Source organism: Mycteria americana, chromosome 1 (assembly GCF_035582795.1).
Source record: "Mycteria americana isolate JAX WOST 10 ecotype Jacksonville Zoo and Gardens chromosome 1, USCA_MyAme_1.0, whole genome shotgun sequence".
Classification (NCBI taxonomy): Eukaryota; Metazoa; Chordata; class Aves; order Ciconiiformes; family Ciconiidae; genus Mycteria; species Mycteria americana.
Window position 1 is genome coordinate 208,051,326 of NC_134365.1, and position 16,864 is coordinate 208,068,189.

A 16,864-nucleotide genomic window follows, 5' to 3' on the forward strand; every position below is an offset into this window, starting at 1 on the left:
AAAGTTAATACTTTACACCTTTCAGCAGCCAAGCACAAATACTGCCAGTTCCCAGGCCCAACGTATGGACAGGACTTAATCTAAATCAAACAGAATGGGTGGGGGACAGGTAGGTAAATACAATACAGTTGTGAAGAAAAAAAAAAAAATATGGTCTCTGGTCAGGCAATATTCAGAGTTTTAGGAGCAAAAAGATAGTAAAGGAAGAACAACAGGAAGCAGGAACTGGGCAGAAGGATGACTGGAAGCTGTGAGGAGGAAGAAAGAAACCAAGAAACAGTAAGAGAAGCTTTTGATTCATCTTCCTAATTTCAAGGCAGAACCAAAGGGTTTTTCAGTTTCAAAGTCAAAACTTTTGCTTAGGATTTAAATAAAACCAGGACAGAGAAGAAAAAACTATAAAAATATGTTCTGTAAGTGTGCAAAATCAAGATTTTCCTCAATGTTTAACACTAATATAAAGGTATTAATATGTCCCCTATACAGTGCCTCAGCTAAAACTGAGAAGCTGTCTCTGTCTTCTCTTCCCTGTTGCCTCACCTTTGGGGGGGTGGGGGGAGATAAAGGTCAAAATTTCACTAAGCGCACAGAACCTACGCTCCCCAGCGGCACTAAGACAAACCCTTCCCCTGATCCTAGCGACACCTTTGCTGCAGAGACACCTTCGCATCGATACTGACCGCGCCTCCGCTCTTCGCTGCCCAACACCCACATCCATCCCTTTTGGGCTGGTCAATGCCCACAAAGCCACGGAGCATCCTTTCCCAGCTCAGGAGCTGCACGGGGAGAGCAACAAGTGCATCGTGTAATTCAGACTGTAATGAAGGATGTACGCCCAGTACGCAGACAGAGCTCAGCAACACGGACGTCTCTGGTGACCCCACTGGTTCTTCTGCCCTTGCAATGGCACCACATAACGTCAAAAAAGGCTTTATCACCACCAGCTCTCCTACAATAGCAGTGAGCATTGCAGTGCTTCCGAGCCTTTCATGTTATTATACCCTTCTTCCCATACATCCCTCACTCAGTCTGACCTCATTAAAAGCCGGTCTGTCCCCAGAGAACTTCATCTGTGCTGGAAGCTGCAGTGGGAGGTGGTAAAGGGAAGGCAAGACAGCCCTCGCTCCTCTTTCCCCCGCATACATTTCTCCCTTCTTCCTCCCCTCTTTTCCCACAGCCCCGCTCGGCTGCAGACAGGTGACAGCTCTGCCTCACCCGGGGCCGGGGCCGGGCAGACGGAGGGGTACGCAGCGGGAGCCCAGCGTGGGGCTCGGGCCGCCGCGGGACGGCTCGCCCGCAGGGCCGCCCGACGTCCCCGGGCAGCTGGGCAGGGCCTCGCTCCCCTCCGCAACCAGGCCCCCTCTCAGGATTTCAGCACGAACTCGAGGCACAGGGTACACACACCTAATTCTGGATTCCCAGCTCTCAACAGGAAACAAACAAATATTTCAACAATAATAATCTGAGGTGCTTTTGCATAGTTAAAAAACAGAAGATTTAAAAATCAGAACCATTTGTGTCAGATGCAGCCCACTGCTGTCTGTCAGGAAGCCTGGGAATTACACACGGGCCTCACAGTCTTTTCTTACTAATTCTGCAACATTTTTAATTTTTTTCTCCCCTTCTTTTTAAACAGAATAGACACAGAAGAATTAAAGTGAACTTTGTAAATACAAAAGGGGGTGGGGGGAGGAAGAGTCAAATATTTTACAAGAGGAAGTGTCATGGGAATGTGCTGATAAGAAATAAATTCTGAAAACATACCAATAATATAAAGTACAATACATAACCTAACTTATACGACATACAAAGGTATTTTTAATTATTTTCAAAAAGCATTACTGTTATTGGTGGGCCATTTTAAGTAAAACAAAGTGCTGCCTTAATACTTTATTCTAAGTCATTAGGAGATACTAGCTTACAAAATCCAAATAGTTTTACAGTCTGCTTTTTATTTAAGGGGTATTCAAAGGACTTGTAAGATACACTTGGCATCATGATGGAAATGATGCCTGTGAAAAGCAATGCCCAACAAGTAAAAACAAATGTATACGCACCCAGCTGTACACTTGTGGTCTCATTCATCACAAATAAAACAGGTCGCCAGCTGTTTTCTCTGGAGTGTTCCCAACCCAGAAATAATTTGCTGCAAAATTTCCCTTGTTCAGGAGAAATAGCTCCCATTACTTTATTTAAAAAAAAAAAAAAACCACGCTCTTTATTTTTAAATGAAAAGTCTTTTAATTAATTTGCTTCATAAGGAAGCAAACAAACAGTACCAACAGCTTAAACCTTAATGGTGTAGATCAACAATGTCCTTTTTTCCAAAAGATGCATGTGTTTCATTTAGTTTTTTATCCCTATCATTTCAAACAGACGGTACAGCTCCACAAACCACTATACTTGCATAATCAAAAGAGAATTGAAGCTTAGCGTAGGACTAAGTGAATGAGGGAGAAATGAAAAAGGATAAAAAATTATTTATCTGAATTTATAGAATGCATTATTAAAAATATGCCTCATTTATGCACTAGAATTCTGGTTTACTACATTAAAATCAACCCAGTGGTTCATAGGAAAAAACCACATACTTAATAAACTTTATGAAGTTTTTGTTATATACTTGCGTAGAGAATGTATCACCTTAAAACAGCATGCCTATAGACATTATTGAAGCTACTCTATCAATAATTAGCTTAATACTAAAGAGTCCAGTGTTACACTGAACTACTAAATGCTACATACAATAGGTATGATGCCATCTATATTTAATGAGAAAATGAAAGCAGTGTGTATGAAACAGAGAAGTAGTTTTATATGACCAATACTGAATTCAAAGACACAAAGCCAAGTTTGGAAGGTAACGTTTAATTTGAGATAGAATGGAAAGTTACCGTGGAAGACAGAATAAAAATAAATGTTCTTTTCTGTGAAATGGACTGATGGTTTAACTTATACTTAACACATGCAGTCTTAAACAATGCAGAGGCTATTTTTAAATACTCTAAAGTACACTAAACAACATTTTATAGTATTCTAAGCAGATATCACCACCATCTTCAGATACGTGAATGCCAGCATGAAAAAAAATATACATACAGAAATATGTCATTTGTTCTTATGACATCTTGCTGTATAAAAGGCGAAAATGTGCAAGCCTGTCAGAGATTTCCTTATATCTTCCTGATCTGACTGGGGAAATGCCAGGACTGTGCTGTTCATTGCTCCCGACACACTTTGGCAGGAAGGTCAGTCAAGTACATCCTCTCTCCAGAGCTGGTCATATGTAGCATAGACATGCTCTGCATTATAGCAGGCTCTGCATTCATGCTTGAGCACAAACTTTAGCTAAAGCCTCCAAGGGAGTTTTTCCCAGTAAGTAATAGATTACCGAATCAGAATTCAAGACGGACCTAAGACCCATAAGGAAATTTCCTAAGGATTAACACTTGTTTACTAGACTTCAGTGACGAAACAGAATAAATGTAAGATTCATGAGTGGTGGGAGAAGAGACTTTCTTTTCCAATTCTAAAATGAGAGTAAATATATTATTAAATAGTTACTAATTCACAGATGTATTTCCAGAGCTTTTAATGACTAGCATTATTTGCAGCCACAAATGCTATTTCAAGCAGTTTTTCCAAAAAACCACAACATCAAATAAAATTTCCATCCTTTCTTCTGGGGCTTTAAGCCATATTGAAAAAGTACGGGGGGGGGGGGGGGGGGGGGAGGCAGGGGGAGTAGGACAAGAGGAGCAACAGATGGTTTCCTGATCAGACAGAAAAATCACAAATTTCAGATTAACACTGACAGGACACCACAAGTATCTGGAATAGAGAGACCATAATCTGCTTCTCAGTACTTTCTACCTAATAAGAATTGTGGATGTCATAAAAGCCACATAGGATCTGTAGTGTGTATCTGAAGGTAACTAAACCGAGTGTCTCAAAACGGCAAGTTTTCAACACGCCAAAATGTAAATCCAAAGGAGGACTGTCTTGAAATAAGGCTCCCAAAGTCTCCCATTCTCTTTGTCTTCCAATATGTTGGCTATGAATTTAAATATAGCCTTATCTTATACAACACAGATTTCCTTTACTGCTGTCACAACCTGGACTGATTTGTTAACAATTCTTTTTCTTTCTTTTTTCCTACTGAATAAAGCCTATAAAACATTAAAAGTCTACAGTTATCTACATCTTTAAATAGAATTACAGTTTAGCCCAAAGGGAACAAGCTGCAGGATCAACACCTTGGTCTGCAAACTGAAATAAAGAATAATTTGTGCAATTTATAAATATTTCATAACCAATGTTGACTGGGCTTGAGTACTACTGTAATAAAATTTAAAAAAATAGTAGTGTAAGACAACTGCAACATATTCCTACAGAAAACTTTTTTTTTTTTTAACAGATTTTCAGAAAAGCTGTATTTGGACAAGTACATGTCTGCTAAATCTTCCCAATTATTGCTCAGGTTTTCATTTTTCCTTGGCTGCTGCTATTTCCTCTGCCACTTCTACCCCAGGTCTACTTCCCTCATTTTCCAAGTGGCAACATTTTTGGAGAGACTTCAGTTTGGAAGACTGAGCTCTGCACCATAAGTAATATTTACTGCAAAAGCAGAAGAGAAGACAAAAGAAGGGGAGAGGAGTGCAGGATTTGAAACCGTTGTTTTTCTTACCAATTTTGTTCTCTTCTGGGTTTCATTCCCAAGATATTAGAGGAAACAGAGTAACTGCTTTCTTTTGTTTAGGTTTAAGGTAATATTGCTTAGGTATTTATGTAAATTCCAGTTCGTAGGCTAATAGCATGTCAGATGTGCTTTAACTTTAAGCTGAATATTGATGTCAAAAGATAAATTATGTTAGAAGATTCCATTGTGGAAAAAGAAGTTAGAAGAGCAAGATAATGGTTCATTTCTTCATGGGGTTTCAGTCTCGTTTAAATTTGGAAAATTAATATTGGATCAGCTGCCTTATCCTCCATTTGGTTTCTCTTACTTCCCTAATCTGGGTATCAGATTGTGTGGATCTGTAATAAGGACCTCATGCATTCCTTTAGTCTGTGTTTACATTTAACACAACCTCCATAAGAACAGGAGAAAAAAAAGCGCTATTTGTACCTTCCTATAATACAATCAAATGTACTTCTGGTAGTAAAAGACACAGGCTGAAGCAAAGATTCAAGTGTACAGGTTTTGAAATTACATGGAAATACCCCAACAGACACTCTCAAATCGACAGCAAATTCTGCCAGCAGACAGCGGTTTAAATTCACAGCCCCATAACCACAAATTTCCTTGAAGACTTCCATCATGGGAAGGTACGCAAAGGTAGAGGCAATTCTGTCTGATCTGTACTGCTCTTGTGATAGAATCAAGACATACTTAGAGCAGACAAAGTGAAGCAATTTTGGACTCAATAAATGAACATTCTTACTATTTACTCCATAATTAATCTGGTAAGTAAACTCTGGAAGGGCTTAATTCAATGTTTTTATATCAATTAGTACCACAATCTTTCAGATTTTGAAGCAATTTCTATCTAATCCAGACTTTGAACTTTCAACTCTGATGAACTAAAAATTAAAAAAAAAAAAAAATAAAATTCCATCAAGTTACAAGGATGGTTTATCCTGACTTAACACAGACATGCCCATAAGAAAAATTGTAACTATTGCTGTAAAAGTTAGATCCTCCCAGGGAGAACAACTCATAGAGGTAATTCCGTTTCCTGTGGCAATTCCCACCTTGAACTGTGAGGAAAGGTATTTTGCCAAATTTTTTCAATTCTTGGAAATAAGTCTGCTACCTTACAAAAATAAATCCAAATTTGCTAAACAAATCCATTATACGTCAGGAAGGAAAAGTATGATAAGAGACAAAGAGACACAGAGATGAAAAATGCCTGGTTTAAAACTACAAAGAAATGCCACAAATGAGGAAGCAAGAAAAATTACGAAATTAAGACTTTTATGCCCAAATTTATGCTTCGAGGACTATGTATTGTTCTCCAAATATGATCACATCTTCCACTATATACTGGCAAGCAGAGAACTTTATCAGAGCACAGCTACTGAAATCCGTGTAACTAAAAGTAAACAAACAAAACCCAAGGCTTCTCTCTACTTCTTTTGAGTTAAAGCACTGTAAACTCAGGGCAAATGCAGTGGTATTTTGTTCTCTACATCACAATTTGGAGCATATTGGCTCTTTGCAGTATTAGGTCAGAGAGATGGAAATAAGTGCTCCAAATTCCACATGAAGACAAAACCAGCAATGAAACTATCACAGATTCAGTAACAGCCTCCCCACTTGACCTCCCCTGGTTTATGGCATTCAACCCCTATATGTTTTTTAGGGAGCATTCCCCATGAACAGATGTTTAAAAGCCCTTCCATTGCTGGCGATATACCAGGCACAAGCATTTCCTCTGACCAGTCTTCTGGGTTTTGTCAGACTATAAAGGCAAGACAAACCAGCAGAAAAGGCCAGCACGTTCCACAGTAACAATGGAACCTCCTGTCTGAGCACAATACACGTGTGCCTCAAAGTGCAGACTAACATGCGAACCATATAAGGGAACAAATCAAGATCTAAGCTTAATCAAAGCCCAAAGCTTTGCAAGATGTGTTCGCAAGTACAGTATAATATGTACATACCATATTAGGCAACTGGAATTTTAACTCAAAACTATTTTCATCTTGCAAAACTTAATGAGCAAATATAGCAAGGTATTTTATGAACGTTTTTTTCTAAACATATGTAAAGCATAAAATGTAGGGCTGCTATTAGAAGTAAAAATCCTTTTCCCCATTGCAGAATTTTATTGAAACAAACCTCTGTCAGTGTAACTATCTAAATCCAGTTATGCACAGTATCATACTCAAGAATTCTTTGCTATAAAAAGTAGCTATTGTGTCACAAATATTTAAACAAACAAATCTAAACCTTGTACAAAAGTTAAAACAACGCTTTGAGCCAAGACATTTACACTTTCCACTCCACTGCTTTTCAACAAAAGTCTACAAAAAAGCTACACATTTATATACAAACTAAGAAGACTTGCAAGAAAGTCAGGTTATCTAGAATTTCCAGATCCACTGTCAGCACTTGTCAAACACAATACTTGAAGAGATAACCTTAAGACATACAATGTTACACAATTTAAATAAATCCAATTACTTGACTTCATATGAGTAAATTGCCATGCCCTACTCATGCAGAACCTCACAAAGCAAATACAAGTAGAAAATTCTAAATGGATCAAACAAGGGCAAAACGTTTCCTAGAGTCCTGAAAGATTTTTAAAGTTTACAATGGCTGTCTATCCCCCAGTATGTCAGCAAAACCAAAACAAACCCACACCAAACAATTATTCAAATACCACCACCGCTTTTAACACTTTATTAAAAAAACAGCTGCAATATATCTACCCTGTGTTAGTGTTCTACTCTGATTATAAAAGCAGCAAGTATTTTGAAAATATATAATTCAATCTGGAAATTTATCCATCTTCTGCAGCATAAATTCTTCAACACAACAATTATTCAATACAACACTAGCAGAGCTGTGGTAGAAAAAGCCTGCTCTAGACTCTATTGGTCTATAGCAGCTCTCCCAAAATGTGGCATCCTGAAGTGACAGCAGAAACATTTTAAATCATCTAAGCAACTTCTTCCATTTTGTTAGGAACATAGGACTGAACGGATCTCCCAGGCAGTCACTTGCTTTCACAGAGCACTATATCAAAACCCTTCCACAAATTAGTAAATCACTTTTCTTGTCTCTCCCCTTCCTTCTACACTTCTGTGAAGGAGTGGAGGCTGTTGGGACTAGCCACAACAAATCTTCTATTTTCACCATTTTCTCACAGAATAAAGAGAGAACGATTTTAGACAAGCGATCATTAAGAAATACTGCATCTCTATGCCACTACAAAATAGGGTTTAAAATTATCGCATCTGCCAAAGAGAGATCAGCCTCTGTTTCCACCTGATGGAGCCACATGCACAGCAGTCCTGGGGCTGAGCTCCATAGCTCAGCAGGGTGTGGGGAACACTATTCGCTACATTATCTTTTGTTCAACAGGTATGAAGTGATCTTAAAGTGCTTCTGGAGACCTACTTCGAAACCCTAGCAGCTTGAACTGGCGCCCATTGAAACTAACAGCATAACTTCCTATACTGTAAAAGTCCATTTAATCCAATTAATCTTTACCTTAACTAAATTAACCATTGACCTTTGACTTGAACAGATCAGACTTCTCCAGAGTTGACTGATATCCAAAGCCTATCACAGGAAGAACAGCTTTAAAAACCATGGAGTATTCAAGAAATAGATAAGATCAAAGGTGGATTCTGGTTAAATCAGAGATTCTTTCAATTCTCTCCTGCTTTCCTTCCCCCCGCCCCAGTCCCACTAGAAAGAATCATGATATAAATTGACTATGAATACAAATCTTTCATTCTAAGAAAACAATTGCTACTTCATGCTGAAGTTTTTTGAACAGCTGAATAACAAAGACAATGCAGGAAATAACCACTGAGCAACATACATCATTCTAAGCTGCAAAAGTCATATTCAATCCTAGCATTCCATAAACAAAGGAGTTAGAAGTAATTATGACTACATTTCAGGCTTGTCAAACCCCGATTCTTCAGAGGCACATCCATACTTTAAATGAAGGGAAAAAACCCGATATTTCAGTCTTTCTATCTGTATGAACCTTATTTGTGTGTGGCTTTTTGCGGGTGCTGAAATAGGGGAAGTAAAAGGAAAAACAATGTATTCAGAATGCAGCTGGGAATCATTAATACTGTTTTTCCGATTTGTAAAATTTAGTAAAATTTATTACTTGAATGGTGAAATACTTTAATTAGGAAAAATATCACCAAATACTTCAACAAATGTTAAGTTTGCCATAATTGCTTTGTTGAATTTAGGCCTACAAAGGGATCAAAGACTTCCTGTGCTTAACACTATAATCTCTACTAAGGATTTTGATTTCAGAAAGTACAAATCCTTCATCTTACTTGCTCAAACCTGAAGATGAATATCTCAAAGCTGAGTTGATCAAACCACTACCTGTTTTTGAAAGCGAGTGCCTATTGCTCAAGAGTTATACTAACTTGACAACTCTAAAGCGTTACGCCTTTTACAAGAAGTGTATTATAGGCAGTAACAGTACAAACCAGTTATTTTCAAACCAAATCTGTAAGGCAATTCTGTAGTCCTCAGACTGTCTCCCCCCAGGCATTCATACTTCCACTGGGATACCCAACTCTAGAAATAACAAAGCTAAGTGATGGAGGGAAGAAGAGGTATGTTGAAGGCATGAAATGAGAACAATAAAGTAGAATGCATCTACAAGAATCCAGGAGGTCAAATAATTAATGAGGGACACAACAGATACTTCATCTTGATCCGTGAGTGGCATGGACTTGTCTACTCATCTGTTCAGATCAAATGTTGACTCATTTAATCTCCTTAGCAGAATGTACCAGAACAACCAAAGCTATTGCTGTCTATTGCCTGCCTCAGCCTCCTTCTGTAAACAGCATGAGCTCCACGGCAAGTGGCAGTCTGAGACAGCACAGTTTGCAGTCCAACATAATAAAATGAACCAGCATGAATTTTAGACTCTCTTAGCACACCAGGATGTAAACTGTGGTGACTCAGATCTTCTACTTCACATCCAGCTACTCCTGCCACAGAAGGCAGCTAGGACAGACAGGAAGGGCAGTAACTGCATCAGCCACCCCAATCTAATTTTTTTCATTTGAATATGCATCTTAAAGTAACAGGGAATGGAGCATGCAAATTCTAACAACCTTCTGATATGTATCTTGGAGAAGAAGAACAAACAAGGCCTGTGTTGTTGATCTTATTTTACCTTTTCCTCCTGCACAGATAAAGGCCTATTGCAACATTATTTTATTTCCTGCTTTGTCAGCCTCATTTGACCTTCCACAGCAAGGACAAGAGGTCTGGGCTGGACGAACAGAATACCAACCTTCTCGTTCTGGGGCAGATGCTGTTTTGAAGCCTCTGTGGGATCCTAGCACTAGCATAAAATCACTCATTTCTTGGAGACCAGAAACAATAGCATTCTGGAAACAGGTGCCATTTGTTTAAATATGCAACAGGAATTAAAAAAAAATAATAATGGTAGGAACACATTGAACAGATTTTAAACAAACACTTTAGGCATTTCACACCCTGATTGTGCTGAGTTCTGCCCATAATTTGTTACTGTTTAACTTTTGTAGATAAAAATAGTCCAACAGGAGTACCAAAGAACTCTGTCCTGTGATTCAGATCTTACAAGTAGCTTATGCAAAGTTGCTTTGAAGGTCACCTAAAAAGTTAATCTTAAAATTCATTCTTCCAACTGGAGGAAAAAGAGCCTCTAGGCAGGTAATTACTGTGGAAAAACAGCATACAATCTTTCTATGCAAATTCACTCTCAGTCGCAAATAGCTTTCTATGCTAATTCAGGACTCAACACTTCCCCACCCGTCTAAAAAAACACCTTTTGTAAATACTCTTGTCTCTAATATGTTCCACAAGGTCAACAAACTCAAGTACTACAAAAGTTATTGGGATGATACCTACACTAAAAAAATCGACCCCCAGAACTCTGCCCTCAAGGTGGTGGCAAGATCCTCCTCTTTCCTTGGTTTGGATAGGGCAGTAGTAGACCTGAGCCGCTGGAATTCATTTTAGACTGATTTGGTATTTGGTGATTCCACTCAGAAACCTGGTTACGAATGGGAATTCAGTGCAAGGTAGGTAGAATATTAACCTAAAAAGAACTTTCTTGAACATCAAAGCTAACCTCAAGAGATTAGGGAGATGACCTGTAAGATAGCCAAGTGATTCAGACCGTAGGTGGCTCAACAGCATTTAATAAATAATTCCAAAACAACCAGGCAAATTCAAGAAGCCATTGCACACCACAGGCAATAGAGATACAGGGGCTTGAAATCGTAACTAGCCTGACAGCTACCTTCTGAGGTTCCTGATTAGCCCCCAAGCAGCTCCAAAAGAGAGTGTCCTAACTTGGAGACTGCAATGTCCACAGATTGATTTGTCAAGATTTACCTCCACACACTTTAGGCAGGCACACAGCTCCTATAAATCCCCCCCCCCCCCCCCCAATAGAGCACTGCATGCGCAGTTTGTACCATTAAAAAAAATGGAATTTGGCATCTTAATGCCAATTAACCTTTTACATCGTTATAAGAGATGGGGGGAGGACAACTTTCCGATTTTTTCTCTTATTTGTGTAGTTTTTTTACACAACTTTCCCAAGACAGAACTATATGCTGCTTTGAACGAGAGGATGCTTGTCCTCTGACAGGCTCTCCAAGAGGGCAGAGCTGCTGCTAACTCAAAAGCATTGTGCATGTGGATGCCCAGTACAAGAAAAAAAAGACGACTGAGCTTCTGGCATCGTTGCTCAACTCAAACAAGAGAGCCTTAAGAACACAGCAGTGGACTCTAACAAACAACTACTATAAAAGTTTTTTTTCTTCCTTTGTGGTTTTTTTTTTTTTTAAAAGTTCTTTCTTCCAGTACATTTTAGTTGATTTTTCAAAGTTCAACTTGAAACTAACTGCTATATACAACATAATTGCCTGGAATGAGTTAACAGTTCTGTAGATGGTTAGTTGCTAGCACTTTTAATAATCCCATGAACGATTTGAGGTGTGAGTCAGCAAAGATCACATGAACCACAACTGCTAGCAGCAAGAAGAGAATTCAGTTCCCACAAGGAAAGATACCACATTTTAGAACTTCTGACCTATTCCTTGTGGCTCAATTAGTAATGATTTCACAGATCATCATAATCCTATTACATTCCTAAATCAAGCCTCTGATGCTACCTGAACCATCTGTCAGAATATAATTCTCTTCAAGGAAAAAAAATTCAAAACCAGCAGTGACAGAGTGAAATACACATGCCTTTCAGTGCTTTTTCCTAAATAGCACACACTAATAAAAAACAGAGAGTAAAGTAAAATGCCAGAATATCAGAACGTATTTTTTTGTCTTGGTTTCTTTTAATTCTGAAGACCATGGTGTTACACTGCTGATATTAAATCTCACTGATCTATAATTAGCCATAATACAAAATAGACAAGAACTTGTTAGAGAAACAAGACAGAATTCCATCGAGTTAAATAATAACGTTTATTATTTTCATCTGTATCAGCCACAATCCAAATAACACAAACAGAAGAAAAGAGGATAAAAACAGGGAGATTCCTGGAGAAGGAGTCAAGTGACACAAGCTGGGTAACGCTAGGAAAGAAGGAGCTGGGCAAACCTTCTCCTTGCAAGATTTATGCTTGTACAGTGTATACTGAGGAAAAAGACACTTGTTCATTAAAAACACAGTTTTTGTGTGTAACATTCTATGTTACCTATAAGGTTTGAAACATGTAAAAATCATGCATCTATTTTGCACAAAACTCTCACTGGGTATGACAAATGGCTGACCTCCTTTACGTTCATTCACTGTTGATTTGAAGTATTTAATCTTCGTACAAAATATTAATTGTGAAGGGGGCAGAGAGTAACTGTGCACAGGGTGATATGTCTATAAGAGGGAATGGCAAAGTGTTGTCAAGTCTTGGCTATTTCAGACTGAGGAAAGCACGGTTGTTAGTAAGATGGGGGAAGCAACACCCTCTCCTTAGAGTAAGGGTAAGTTACATCAAACCTTCATTATTATTCCTTTTTAGTATTAATGATTCACTGTCATTCATCATCTTATTTTTGCTTTAAGTTATGCCACTTTCTGCATAACTTTTCAATTGCACAAAAAAATTACAGCTTGGCTGAATCACATGCAACTGGAGCTAATACCTATGTTCTACTATCAATTAGCATGGCCCTATCCAATATTGTGGCCTTTGTGTTGCTGCAGATCACATGCTGCCACGTGCATTTCAAAACAGAGGAAGAGACAACACTGGCAATTGTTGCTAGCTTTTTTTTTTTTAATGAGAAAAGCTAGTAAAGCTGGGGAGCACTGTTTCCCAAACCCAATTTGCTGGCAAATATCTGAAAACCTGAAAAAGCTTTTTATAGCGTGAATCCTTTGATGTTCACAGTTATAAAAAAAATGAAGTTGTAGACTATTTGAGGAACAAGCCAGTCTGCTTATTCAAGAAAGTCAGGGGAATAGCTTATAACCCATACACAAAATGTCTGACTCTAAATTGGGCATGTTATATCTGAAAGTGGCTACGCAGATAAATCTGGGTAACTTGCAACAACATGGAAAGATTACCTAAAATGCATTATACAGCCACAAAGAGACATGTAGAACTTTTCGTTAAACACCACCACCATTTCTATGGAAGAATTAAACATTTGTAAATAAAAAAGTAAGAAATCATATAAATTAGAAATCAAAGATAGGAATTAAAAGAAAACAAAAAACCCAAATAAATCACTGGATTAAATAACAGACAGATTAAAATAAATATGAACACCACCATCATAATTCTGTTAATATTGAGTGTGTCATGGAGCTCAAAGTACTTCTCATGTATTTTGTGTAATGGGCTTGTTGGAAGAGATGAGTTGTATAAAGAGAGCATCTAAAAAGGCACAGGTTACAGGAAATGCAAATAAAACTGAATGCTGTTATTAGAACTCAGTTTGGCAAAAAAAGCAAAAAAATTATGTTGCGCTTAGTTACTGAACAGAGACCTTCAACTCTAGCACTGCCTCAAAAAAAAAAGTTCATGGGGCTATCAACTCAGTTCCAAATACTTATTATTCATAAGAAAAAAAAAAAATCACTTATATTTCAATTTTGAAAAAAGTTGAAACTGTTGGTTTGTTTGGGGTTTTGGGGGTTTTTGTTTGTTTGTTTTTTTAACAGAAATAATCACATCCTGACAGAAGAAATCTTGTTCAGAGGGTGAATTTCCAATGCTAAGGTGGATTAGGGTGGATTTCCAATGCTAAGCTTGAAATAGAAATGTATTTTAAAATCTTCAGAATGTAGTCCCTGTATTAAGCCCCTATGTATGTGGTAGTTTTGTACAAAACTTACCAAGTCAGAGTATCACTGCAGACTGAAGTAAAACTTCCCAGTGGCCTGCACAGTCGTAGATATTCTTAAAAAAAGGAGGTGAAGGCAGAAGGAGGCACAGAGAGCAGGATTCATCTATACAAAGCTGTCTTTGATGATAAGCAAACATCTAGCTTGTTGGGGCATGTTAAAGATATGGATAAATTCTAGGTCACTGCTCTAGGGAGATCAAAAATTGAGCCTTACCCTATAAAACCACACAGTATCATTCAAGCTCTGTTAGACTTGAATTTGATTCCTGTCAGTTTACCTTTTACTCTTACAAGCTTCTTTGATGTACATGACAATCCATCAGGCAATGGGTGCTTTAGAAGCTAGAAATCCCTTCTTTGAAGCTCCAAGTGAAATAAATCAGCTGTCAAGCTTCATGAACTGTTTTTTTCCTAAATAGCTTTAAATGCCTGTTTAATGTCGAAACAATAAAATGTATTTTCTTTGCTACATTTAGGTTACAAGTAAAATGAAAGTTGCCTTTGTCCTCAGTCACCTCATTTTAAATGCAAAACCTTATGTCTTTAAAAAAAGTTATTGACCAAATCTAAGACATATAACTGAGATACTGTAATTTAGTTTAAATGCATAAAGTAAGTACAAGCTAACTTTAACAGCCAAGAAATAATACGTAGAATGCCAAAGAGGGCATACACACCATTCATTTTTCATCTCTTTCCAAGCTTGATACACCTGAAGAATGTATGCAGTTTTATGTCTGAGTAGAAGCAGCTCAGTGGTTTCACTCCCCTGCTTTTATATGTCAGTAAAATTAAGCCTCCCCTCCCACCCCGCTACCAAAGGTTAGTGGAAGACAGTGACCAAATACCAGCCATCTCTGATGACAGTCTCCTAACTATCACCATGTTGTAGGTGAGGATGAGGCAAACCTTGCCGGTGAAAGCAAGCAGCTCAGACCTTTTGTCCAGTGATTAGTAACTCAGTCAGGAAAAGGGAAATATTGAAGGGAGAGAAGACTTGAAAATAGGTTATAATAAGATACGCTTGGAAAAGCCTAAATCCGAGTTTCCTCTCTGCATTACATAGATCTTTTTTAAAAAATACTAACAAGTCCTACATTCCCTCTTGTACTGCCAAATTATTTTTAGAAGCAACTACTCTTAAACAACCATCTTCCTTCCTTGCAGATATTTTGGGAGAGACATGGGGGCCATGTGGTACGTAAGACTCATGACACTGAACTTAGCCATTCTGAAGACGGATTATAATCCAAGTTTCTCACCAATGGAAGCTAGAGCACTCTAGCTGCTATGCCACTGCCCAAAAGCAGCTCTGCAACCGCAGCAATGCCTTGCAGTAAAGAGTGGCTGAATTTCTGAATCCTGGAAATGTTTCCAGGATTAGTCTGCTGAGGGAAGAATATTTTGATGATAAAAAGAGGCTTATGTTCAAGACAAGCTGAGCTGTTCAGTTCTGCGAATACAGAAATTCTGGGTGTGCACAGAGGCAGAACATTAAGCAGCTAGTAAATTTTACTGGCAAAAGTTCAGACAACTATATACTTAGGAATGCACAAGTTGTAAAGAACATATTCCTAGTTTTAGACTCTTAAATACTTCCTGTGTCTTACTAGGCACTTAAGTGTTTTTTGCAGACTTAGGTTACTTCATAGGAAACTTGTGTACCTTTTAGTATCCCAACAAAAACTGGCTGCAAATTAGAAATAGCAGCAGAATTTAGAAGATTCACAGTTGACAAAGTACTTCTGAACACTTTCCTCTACAATGAGCCAAGCTATGTCATGAAGACATAGCTTTGACATGTATTTTTAGTCTTGCATGATTTCTACGTATTGAAATTTGTCTACGTTTGTTACGTGCACCATTAAAAAAAAAAAAAACAAAACAAAACAAACTGTGAACTGCCCCACTATATTTGTGATACCATATTCAATATATAAGAAACAATATAAAAAGTTACTTCAACCAGAGCACAGAACATACTTACCAATATTAATTTCATCATCAGTTTCAGCATCTCCAATACACTCAAACTGGAAATCTTGTAAAGACTGTGAAAATTTTTGTACTGCCATGGATAAATCTAAAATATAAGAAAAAGGGGAAAAAAAAAAAAATCAGAATTACTCCACTACAACTTCACTGGAGCAAGGTTTCATGCATTTCTGCATGAAACATTTTTTCTGTTTACAAAGCTTCCTTTCTAGTAGCTTTTTTAGACAGTAACTTAATTCAAAAATCCCCATCACCATTAAAAATCAAAGTACCCGAGATATCCCAGAAACCTATGAAACACACTGATGCCAGATTTCAAACATTAATACAGGTATTATGTTGACAACTGAAGAACTGTCACACTTCTTGAAAAATAAGAAATTAGTATAAGAAATGAATGTCTAGTGGTAAATTGCATATGTAAGTAGACCACTGTTGTTTAAAATACTGCCAGATTAGTTTGCAGATTAAAATAAAGCTCATGACAGTTTATTTCATAAACATTATCAGAATAATTACACTCTAACTATTCTAATACACTAAAACATTATACAGTGTTATGTAAAAGCTTTGTAAAAAGAAATTGAAGGGGAAAAAAAATAAACAAGTGCTTGCCAATCAACTAGGCTGTCCATGAATTATGAGCACTCTTTTCACTGAACTACACAGAGTGGACCTTCAGACCAAAGAAATGTCAAAGCAATCCAAACTTCATAGCATAAAATTTCATTAGAATTGTACACACTCCAACAACAACAACAACAAATTGTAAATACA

At 37.7% G+C, this 16,864-nt stretch overlaps 1 protein-coding gene and 1 long non-coding RNA gene across 3 annotated transcripts in view; both read right to left on the reverse strand.

Annotated features, from left to right (window-relative positions):
* ARHGAP42 (Rho GTPase activating protein 42) overlaps positions 1–16,864 on the reverse strand; it is a 178,110-nt gene that overhangs the window by 121,476 nt on the left and 39,770 nt on the right. For both annotated transcript variants that reach the window (XM_075491057.1, XM_075491055.1), the window contains exon 2: positions 16,080–16,175. In XM_075491057.1, coding sequence (XP_075347172.1) covers positions 16,080–16,175 — 96 coding nt within the window. The remainder of the gene's footprint in view (positions 1–16,079; positions 16,176–16,864) is intronic.
* Positions 13,348–14,798, reverse strand: LOC142405031 (uncharacterized). Its single transcript, XR_012774037.1, has 3 exons — positions 14,770–14,798; positions 14,082–14,145; positions 13,348–13,371 (listed from the first exon to the last, which is right to left on the reverse strand). It is a non-coding gene; the product is annotated as an uncharacterized LOC142405031 (long non-coding RNA).